Raw genomic sequence first — 10,967 nt, forward strand, 5'->3', positions numbered from 1 at the left:
TGGTGTGGTGGGGGGGATTAGAACTTTTGTCAGGGTTCATAGAGACAGGAAGTGAGGAGAAGTCTCCTCAACTGGCTCATATACAGTAACCTATGAGAGTTATTGCCCTTCTTACTGTAGAGCCAACACTGTCAGGACTAGACGTTGCTGCAATGTAGGCTATTTTAACCTTTTTCTTTTCCAGAATGAAAGCAGCTCTCCAAGTGGGGGAGGTCCTGTAAAAATTACAGAGAAGTCGTCAAAGAAGAGCAGTTTCTTTCGTTGTGTGTTACTTTGATGAACTGTAGCACATGGAAGAAAGGAGATGGACTGTGGCACACCTGATCGAATGGCTTCTTGCCAAGCACAGGTGCTGCAAAGGCCTCTGGGGGAAAAACCATGCAGTTTGCTGAAAGCGCCAGATATGAGACAGTTGCCGACATGGATTTCTTGAGTGGAAGATTATTGTGGGAAGCCTTTTCATACAGTTTGAAAGAAAACATGGAAACAAGCAGACGAGTGTAAACATTTTTTTTTCCTACTTTCATTTCATTTTGAAGGTGTCTTAGTCCTTCTTAAAGTGCACCATTGTATTTTCTTCCCTGGTCAGTGGCTGGCATGGTTAATCAAATGTCTTTACAAATTCCTATGTAAACATCCATGATCTACCATGCCATACCATTCTAATTTGTTTTCAATTTAAATCATGTACTATGACTGGAAGAAGCAGGGTGGCCTTATTTCATTCTCAGTGGTAACCTCTCGCTATTTCAAGACCCGCTAAGCCTGTTTGCTGCCTGTGGACTTTGCAATGCACTGGAAAGAAAGTGTTGATAATCACAAGGGGCAAAACATGCGGGTATAGCATTGGAACAAAATCAGATTAGTCTGCAGAGTAGTGTTGTTGATCATGCAGGGTCACCTTCAGACCCCACACACACATTCTGAAATGTAGCCATATTAAAAGTTACTCTGATGCAAATAAGATATCCTCTGAAGAGCCGTTAGGAATTGTATATTTGGTTTCAATGTGTTTAGTGCACTTGACACTCTTTAGACCATGCATTGTAGCCCAAGAGGGAGTCAATGTAGACCTCTCATTTACATTAGCTGCCACATATGACATGACCCTTTGCATTTTGCTTCCCTTATTAAGCAAGTTATCATAATCCCGCTCCATGAATTACCATGTAAACATGCCTTCCCAGACCCAAGAATAATTGCACTGTCCATCATCTGTCACCTGCTTCAATGTGAATATCGTCATATTATGTCCTTTGATTGTCTGCCTATGAGTGAGTGGTTTGTCCTTGTCTGTCTTTTGAGCCAACTGACTGTATGTGTGAGTGATAATAAGCACAAGTTTAGGGGTTTGTTTTTCCCCTTGTAAAGCGTCCAGTAATGCTAACATATGGAAGCATCAACTGACCTGTCATTAGAGAGGCAATGACTCCCTGTGCTCTACCATGGATGGAATTGACTGCCATTGTGTCCCTAATGTGCTCAGGCATGGCTTATCACTGCAGATTCAGCCATTTAGAATAGTGTCTTGAGTATAGGACTTTAACTTGCAGCTGATCAGTATCATAGTTGCTGCTGTGGTTTTTGTGTCCTAAGGGGCATCTTCAGATACATAAATGTCTACCTCTATGGTCACCCATGCAATTTAGAAGTGGGGGCAGGACTCAAAGCATGTGAACTGTTCAGATCTCCTGTTCCTGTGGGTGGACATAGTTACATGGTTGTGATGCAATGAATAATACAAAAGCGTTCACATGATTATACCAAACCCTGCAAATGTTTCACATTGGTGGGTTAGGAGTAATGAGTTGCAAGCTAACAACTCTTTTTTTTTATTTGGCTGTCCATGGAACTCTGCTATAAGGCAGTATAAAAATATTGTAAGAAGTTAAGCCCAGGCGGAGCTGCTCAAGGACAGAACACAGTTTTAAATGTTAATGGTTGTAACCCTCACTATTTTTTGTTTTTTTATATTAAAGGTGGTGCTTCATATATTGATTGTCTAGATATTGAGACCCAGTTATTAGGACATGGTTAGTGACTTGACTACATGTGGTCTTTTCAAGAGATGTTTAAAAGTTGCACTGGCTTAAAGAGGATATGTCATTGGTTCATTACATTTTATTTCCTACTTTACTACATACCACCATGTGCACTGCATATCTTGCCCCACCCTTAAAGTGGATTTAGCTCCTGAGTACGGTGTCACTTGAACTTTCAGGAAATAGTTTCTCCATTATTATTGTCATGCCCTTTATACCAGCTCCCAATCATATTGATAATATTTAACCAAAAAAATAATGGATTTTAAGGCGGGACCTCAGACAACAAAACAAAAAAACAACGTGGAGCTTCTCCCTTCACATCAGTACCCCTTTTACATAAAAAGCCCCCCCCCCTTTCACATCGGGAGCCCCTTTACACCCCCCCCTTAGTGAAAATGTGAAGGCACCCCTGACAAAGCCAGAAGCCACCCTGGTTGAGAGTCTGGTTTATGTTACCAGCACACCTGCCACTCATGCTAGGGCCCTTTTCCTATTGATGGCCACCATAGGAGACAATGTTGACCTATTTTATTGGGATATATAGATTATCTGCTGTTTTACCTCCTATATGAACCTTGAAAACCAAATATAAGTACCAAATTAAAGGCTTCATACAACTTAAAGGAGAACTATGAGGTGAGTGCTTTTCACTCACCTCATAGTTCTAGCCGACCTGTGACAATGAGAGTGTCACAGGTCGGCTTAGTAGATCGGGAGGTGAGCGGACACATACCGGCGTTCGCTCACCTCTCGATCCTGTCACAGCTCTCTGCTGTGACAGGGGAGGGGCTGGATTCTCGCTCCGATCCGCCAGCCCTGACTGGCGTAACGGGAGGGGGCGGGTACAGCTGGCTCTGCCTCTAGATAGGCAGAGCCAGCTGTCACTCACGCAGCTGGGCGGATCCCGACATAATTGTCTCAGTATCCCGCGAGCAGTAGCTGTAGCTTGCGGTATACTGAGCTTAGGGTAACGGGACAACGCTAGTTTGTGTCCTCCCGTTACCCTAAGGAGAACTATAAAACTGTAGATGTGGTTTTGGTAATTGGGGGTAGGGCATAACATGGCTTGATATATGGAGGTATGGTCAGTATAAATACCTTGGATCCCTGCTCGGGTTCTTGATCCACGGGCTGCTCGCCACTGATCCATATTGCACTGGTAAAACTGTTAGCAGCTTTTGTGCAAGCTGGTGTTTCTAGATAGTTGTTCTTGCTTTTTGTATGTGTGGTGCGTGTGCATGAGTATGAGATGCTTATGTGCTCTTTACCTTTTCCTATAAACCAACAAAGCCTGAACCTGGAATTCTGAAAACTTCCAGAACTTCGTGACCCCTCTGCCACTTCTCTAACCATTGTACTTGAGCTTGTTTGGACTCTCAGGATGACGTCAGTCTCTGTGGTGAATTTAAAGCTGCTGATTGTGTCTTAATTTTATTTTGCACATTGTCTTAGTGAAAACAAAAATGGCTTGAAAGTATTATTTTCCTGATTTAACTGCCCCAGAGCCGGTATTTTTAGATTGAATCATTTTCTGTTTTTCTTTGCTACTCTGCATTTTCAGTATTTAAAATGTATTTCTTAAATTATCAACTTTTTAACTTGGGACTTGCGTTACTGTTTTACATTCGTTGTTTTCTCTTTAGAGGAGCACACTGCTAATTATCTTGTTTCTGCCATTGTGTCAGCGCACATCTCTGTAATGTGCAATTAGACATGTATAATAAACTTTTACTAATTAAATCCTATCCAAGAAAACGTTGTGGTGTCTGAGTACCTTCTGACTGCACCTCACATTATTAAAGTGACATTAAAGGCAACCTTTTTTTTTTCCCCCTCACCCAAACGTTAATGTCAGCACTTACCTTTAAATGATGTCTCTTAATCCGATCATCTTTTTTCCTGATGTTTTCAGCCTTCTCTCCAGCGCTACGGCGGGTGTCCGATCCAGCGCTGACTCCTCTGTCCTTGCTGGCCCTTCCTGTCCCACAGTGTCTGCATGCGGGTGCACGCGTCCATAGACTTACCTTGCGTCCCTCCTCGCGTCCCGGCTGAAAATGTGAACCGCGCGTGCCCAAGATCCTTTGCTGTCGCCTGAGAATTTTCACATTTTCGGACGGGAGCGCGCGCGGGGAAGACACGGGTAAGTTTAAACCACTGTTGTTTTTTTTGGTTTTTTTGCATATATCTACTGCTTGCTCGCAATCGATATATGCAAAAAAAAAGCTGAGTGTTTAGAAACCCTTTAAATGATGTTAATTTGAATTTGGAATACTTCATATGAGGACCACATGAAGAAATGAAGCTGCTATGCAATTATTGTGCTATCTCGATGCAGTGAGAAATGGAAGTTGAACAATTACAGTCACATGACTATAATACAGTTCCTATGCTTGTGTTGAAGCCTTTCAAAGTGAGCCTATATTTGTTTTAAACCCAACTGACTTCTCTTGAATGCAAACGATTTTTATATATTTAGTAGGTATTTATTTTGAATCATTACTGTAATATATTACTTTCATTATTGTTCTACATAAATCTTGTAGAGTCTCCCTCTAGGGGCTGTCTCTATATCAGGCGGAATCAGTGAGCCTTTGTCAAGGCAAAAAGAAAAAACGTACAGTACATCTCTGCAATACATGAACATTTCCCCTTGTTTTATCCCTGTAAAGACCTTGCAAGTACAGCAAAATTCCTGTTGCTGAGGCAGAAATGTGCTCGGCTCTCAAATCCTTTTTCGGGCTGATAATACAGCATTTATGTGAACGGAGTGGTGTCAGCTCTGCCCAGTGCCTTTTTGCTAAACTACTCAACCACTCTCACTCTCAGATCTCTACAACATAGAGACAACTCATCCTGTAGTTCAAGACTAGCCACTCTGAATTTCTGACAAGATCAACAGGTTGGTTTGCACTTTATCAAACAGATACATCAAAATTCTTCCAATTGTATATTTTACAGACCCAACGGGAAGCAAAGAACAAAAGTTAATTGTTGGGGTTTACTTACACTTAAAAGAAAAAATAAATACATGGCTAGGCTATCATTGCTGACCTTTCTTGAAAATGCTGGTTCCCCATCTGTCAAGCCAATCCAATGGCTTTAACCCTTACTGATTTGCTGACCTGGAACAAGTATGCAGACCTGCATTTTTACTTTTTTTTTTTCTCTCTTTTATTTTCTACATTAGTGACTTAAAGTATTAGGCCATGTTTAAAAAGACATTCCACCAGTGCTTGGCATGCGGTTCTGACCCCTGTAAGTTCCTTCCAAACATCTGGACAGGGAGTATATGGAACTGAAGGCTGCTGTACACATGGGCAGTTGGCTAGCAGTTCTTTATTTATTAACATTTAAATGGAACCCCCCCCCCCCATCCAATGAGAATTAGTTGGGTATCTAGCAGTGTCCGAAGAAGGTAAGAAATGGCAGCTCATGTATTTCTCTTACATTTTTTATTTAAATAATCAGACAGTGGCCATGAAAGCTATTGCCCCTATTGACAAATCAGGTTTCATTTTCCTGTCCTTTTATTTTCAAGACTTTATAAATAGCCCCCCAAAAAGTCAGGCTTGCATTGAGAGAGAGGAATAGTAAGGCACAACCACTGTGTACTACTTCAATATAGGCTGTAATGAGAAGCAAAAGGTTGATTCAAAATACCTTTTAGCCTTGGATTACATTTCGATCAGATGTATGTCTAACAAAAAAAAACAAAACACTAATATAAATTGTAAAAAGACTATAGTATCACTTTAAACAGGCTAGAAGACAGGATCAACTAAACTTAAAAATGTAGAGTATTTCTGGAGAAATGTTAAAACTACCATTGCAGTGGGGCTCTGTCTGGGCTGCATGGGTTAAATGCTGTTTGTTTTTGGTCCATGTTAGAGGTAGGCAATCTTACCACTCTGGCTGTGGTGCAACACCTTGAGGCATTGCAAAACTCCAACAGCTACAGGGGTGACTCCCAGAGGCAAAGGAATGATGGGATTTGTAATGTCAGCCCAGCTGGAGTGCCGACGTTGCCTACACCTGGGCTAGGGGAACATTTAATAAGTGATTTTACCTGCCTTAAGGTGCCCATACACTCGTACGAGAATCGGGCGAAATCCCGCGATCGTACGAGAATCAAGCAGTGTGAGCGAAGACGTGCGACTGTTTCTACTGTACGATCGCACGTCTTCTGTCTAACCAACATGCTCGAAAACCCGCCGAGAATCATACGATTGACGGCGGGTTTCTAGCCTGCTCGTCCGATAGCTGCGGAACGGGCCGGGTGGCGCCCGCGCACACTGCCCATTCTGCATTGCCGTCATCGGAAGCCCGCCCCTCAGCAGGGCGGACTTTCGATGATCGCAAGTACGATCTGCCCGTCCAAGGTGGGCAGATCGTATGAGCTTTCAATAAGCATACGACCATCGCAAGACAAAAGTCTTGCGATGGGCGTAAGGTGTATGGGCACCTTTTAGCCTTCACTTACCTGGAAGGTGATTCTTTCCTCCTTCCCTCTGATGTTCCAGATTGTGTGAGAGGACATGTCAGTTTACATATGATTACCTCCGTTCCATCATAATCAAGTCTGCCAAAACTGAACACTCCAGGGGGGGTTGTTCAGACATAGATGGAGGTAAGCGGTTGTAAACAGATGCACAGTTGCAGCCGCTCAGCCTGTATAAAACAATGACATGCTGACAGTCAGCCAATATCCTCATGTATCCACACACCCAGCGTTTACCTGCAGCTAGGGACAGATGTCTGGCCCTGGACACAGGCAGATTGCATCCAGGCTGCTCATCGGCCCCTAGGATTATTAGCTTACGTGAATGCGGCCTTAAAGTTGATCATAAGTATTGGAAAAATCTTCTTAATTTTTATCCATGTCCTGGTAAGGATATTTAACAGAACGGTGAGTCAGAACACCGCAATAAAACCCTTAAACCTAAAACTAGTAAAAACAAAAGTAAGTTCTGACTAAAGATTCACTTTTAATTAGTCATCTTCTATTTGGCATCATGCAGAAGATGTTCACGGAGTTCAGCTGTTTTGCTGAAATTCTCTCTCCCAAATAAAAGCATCTTAATATCAAAGCTGTAAATGTAAAATCTGTGCAGCAATGTCTCACGTCTTCCAATGATGTACATGATTTTTTGTTTGCCTCTTCATTTCAACTATGCGAACAATATAAGAAATCAAAGGGATGTGGGCACATATAGGAAACTCACACAGGCTAAAATTGGGCAATCTTGGCTGATTGGGTGTTTTCAAATATGCAAATTTTTTTTCGCCCGATAAAGAAACACTCTTTACTGTACTATAGTACATAAAGTATATAAAGTGAAGAGCAGAAACGGGCCATTGTTAGTCTTGGTGAATTTTAGGACAGCCCTTCTGTATGAATGAATTACTGTACTTTAACGTCCAGTAATTTATACATGATATTCATTTCTCACACCAGTCAGCATACATTTGTGGTTGGAAACAATTGTAGAGCTGCCCAATGACCACCAGATGGGGCTAGTTTACAAGATCTTTTATTGCTTCACTTTCTATTTTATTGGATTATTCTGGCTTTGCAGATCAGTACATTACATAATCTAGTGATGCGTAGGGTCAATTTGCTAAAAAATAATGCATAGCTCTTTTTTCCACGCTTCACCACATAGTGATGAAAGAATAAGGATGATGGCTCAGAGCATGCCTTTTACAATTCGGCAATTACAAACCATATACAGTATTTCCACCAAGCCTTAAAGGAGAACTATGAGGCAGTGAAAATCACTCATCCTCATAGTTCTAGCCGACCGGTGACAATTAAACTGTCGCACATCGGCTCAATAGATCAGGAAGTGAGCGAACACATACCGTCGCTCGCTCACTTCTCGATCTATCCCTGCAGAGAGACGTGACTGTCAATCACGGCTCCCTGCAGGGATTCCCCCCTCCCCTGTCCGATCCTCCAGCGCTGACTGGTGGAACGGATGGGGGCGGGCACAGCTGGCTCTTCCTCTAGATAGGTAGAACCAGCTGTCAATCCCGCAGCTGGGTGGATCTCGACAGTAATGTCGGGATGCGGCATCTCAGTATACCGCGAGCTGTAGCCCGCGGTATACTGAGCTTTGGGTGACGGGACGCTAGTTTGTGTCCTCCCGTTACCCTTAAGAGAACTATGGGGAAAAGCCCTAACCCCATAGTTCTCCTTTAAGATAAGAGTAGACATTAGGATAAGTGTGTCCTTGTAAATTCACTAGGTTCTAACAAAACCAGTTCATAAAGGCCATACCCTAATAGATAAATCAATAATTCTACAAAATAGTTCGGCCTCATCTTGTGTATGCAGTTCAGCTTTTGGTTACCGATCCTCAGAAAATATGTTCTTGAATTAGAAAGGGTTCAGCAAGAGGACTAAAGAACCTCAGCAATAAGAAATGATTACATAGATTACACTTATTTACTCTGGAGAAGAGGCGCTTAAGAGGGCTTATGATTAGAATGTACAAATACATTGCCTGGCCAAAGAAAGTCACCACCTGCATTTCAGATAGTGTTAGGAACTGGAGTTGCTTCAGCTCTTTACCCGAATATACTGAATGGCCAGTTTTTTCCATCAATTTATTTTTTGTCTTCCCTGTTGGCACATCGGGCATATTCCAGGATGACAATGCCAGGATTCACCGGGCTCAAATTGTGAAAGGGTGGTTCAGGAAGCATGAGACATCATTTTCACACATGGGTAGACCACCCCAGACCTCAACCCCATTGAGAATCTTTACGCAGCGGTCCGACTCTCCCGACATCACTACAAGATCTTGGTTGAAAAATGAATGCAACTCTGCATAAGCTTATCAAAACCATGCCACAGAGAATGCGTGCTGTAATCAAAGCTAAAGGTGGTCCAACAAAATATTAGTGACTTTTTTTTTTTTTTTTTTTACCAGACAGTGTACATCAGAGGTGATAGAGTAAACAGATTGTTATAGTTACTCCAAAGGTCCCTGAAGAAGACGCAGCCACCATTTGAAATTGGAAGAAAGGTGGTGTAATGTTAGATTGTGAAAGGGGTTCTATACTATTAGAGCAGTGAAAATGTGGAACTCCCCTCTGCAGGTAGCGGTAATAGCTGAGAGTCACACACACGTCTTTTTTCAACCTTATCAACTATATAACTAACATGCATTATATGTGCACATGATAATCATTCTGTGCTTTTTTTTTCAACATTGGAAAATACATTTTACTAGAATAGCAAGTAATTTTATACCGGCTGCATGGAGTCTCAATGCTGTTTTCTGAGTGTTCCTCCCCTCTCTATTCATCACAGCTGTCTATCCCCTGTCTTCGATCTCCTTCCCTCTGTACTGACAGTTGAGCTGATGTACAGCATAGGAACTGAATTAAAACCATATCCACCAACAGGATTTCAACTAACCTACCAGGGAAAGGTGTCATCTGTTTGGTTTCTATGCACCACTTTTTTGGTTTTACAATATTATCCTGTATGTTTGCATGGTGCGGAAAGGACAAGGTAGAATATCAATGGCGAGGGAAACATTGCAGTGTACCCATCACGACTAATTAATAAAACATGTTTGGTCATGCTCTGACTCCCAGGATACCGCCGAAGGCCCAGCTGATTTTGCCACTAGCTCACCACTTTCCTTTTTGTTTCTATTGTTTTCCATTTTGTATTCCTTTTATGGAGGATCTTCTATATTTCCTTTTTTCACTGACTTATAAATGCTGTGTAGGTATACCACTAACCACGTTGTATAAAACTGAACCTGTCCAGACTTCCTAAATACAAGGTAGGGTAAAAGAAATCTCCAGAAATGTAGAGAAAGGATTAGGTTGGGTCTGAGGTTTCCACCAGTAGATTTGGTGGGTCAGTCACGTCTCACCTGCTGGCAGTCTGTCTGTGAGACTAATACTAGCTGACTGAGCTGAGCACTTGGTGGCTTCAGGTCTGTATTTAAACATAATTCTAGCTGTCCATTTTCTATAATAAGCATTAGTGATGAAGTGTGGTAGTCTGTACAGAACTGGAAACCCATGATCCGGTCTGTCCCTCAGACAAATATTGGATTGGCCTCAGGAAATACTTGACTTGTTTTGTAGAGATATGTGAATTACAGCATAGAAATAAAAATGGGGGTGGTATCAGTGTACCAAAGCAAACAAAAATAATACGGTACATCTCTGCTACTTTTATCATTGATCTCTGCTAGCAATCACTTGTTGACAAAAACATGTTATTCTTTGTTTTTAAGAAGAAAAGAATTAAACCTCCATCTTTGTGTTTTGTTGGCTTGCCATACACATAAGCAGTGTAACCTAATGATATGCAGTGTTTGATTCAAAAGTAGAATTTCAAACTTGCTTTTCAGAAGCAGAGCTGAGTAAAAGGGATGTGTAGTAGTATTGCTGGTATTTGTAGTCCCTCTACAGCTTGGCGTCAGTGCTATCAAGGGCACATTGGCGGCAGCTGCGACAGCCCTGGCATGCCACCACTGCCCTAAAATCATTAATCTGTATTGTTTTAGAAAAACTGTCGCATGACACTAAACAAAAGGTATTGGTAATTGGTGTCGGTGAGTACTTGAGGAAAAGTATCAGCATTTGTACTTGGTCTTAAAAAAATTGTATCAGTGCATCCCTATTGAAAACCCTGCTAAAGTTTCCAGTGATTGTCAGGGCCCATAACCAGCATTAGTTTGGCCCGGTACCTTATCAATTTTAGGCTTTCTTCAGAAGCTGGTGGCATCGGAAGCAATTAAACCACTTTTGGAAAACAAATACAGACTGAAAAAAAGACACTAAAAATACATTTCTGGTACAAAGCATGGCAAACCCACCATAATTTAAATAGAATAAAACACCACCAATAATTTTTTGTATTTTTTTAAAATTATGGCAGGTTCTGACATC

At 41.8% G+C, this 10,967-nt stretch overlaps 1 protein-coding gene and 1 long non-coding RNA gene across 2 annotated transcripts in view; one reads left to right on the forward strand and one right to left on the reverse strand.

Annotated features, from left to right (window-relative positions):
- Positions 1-1,462, forward strand: part of RAB8B (RAB8B, member RAS oncogene family) — a 27,054-nt gene extending 25,592 nt beyond the window's left edge. The window contains exon 8 of the mRNA XM_018552814.1: positions 185-1,462. Within this exon, the coding sequence (XP_018408316.1) occupies positions 185-277 (93 nt within the window). The 3' untranslated portion in view covers positions 278-1,462. The remainder of the gene's footprint in view (positions 1-184) is intronic.
- LOC108784069 overlaps positions 1-2,160 on the reverse strand; it is a 21,730-nt gene extending 19,570 nt beyond the window's left edge. The window contains exon 1 of the long non-coding RNA XR_001941050.1: positions 1,755-2,160. This is a non-coding gene — a long non-coding RNA (uncharacterized LOC108784069). The remainder of the gene's footprint in view (positions 1-1,754) is intronic.
- Between the last annotated feature and the right edge of the window lie 8,807 nt (positions 2,161-10,967).

This window comes from Nanorana parkeri, unplaced genomic scaffold (genome assembly GCF_000935625.1).
Source record: "Nanorana parkeri isolate BGI_ZX_2015 unplaced genomic scaffold, ASM93562v1 scaffold97, whole genome shotgun sequence".
Taxonomy (NCBI): Eukaryota; Metazoa; Chordata; class Amphibia; order Anura; family Dicroglossidae; genus Nanorana; species Nanorana parkeri.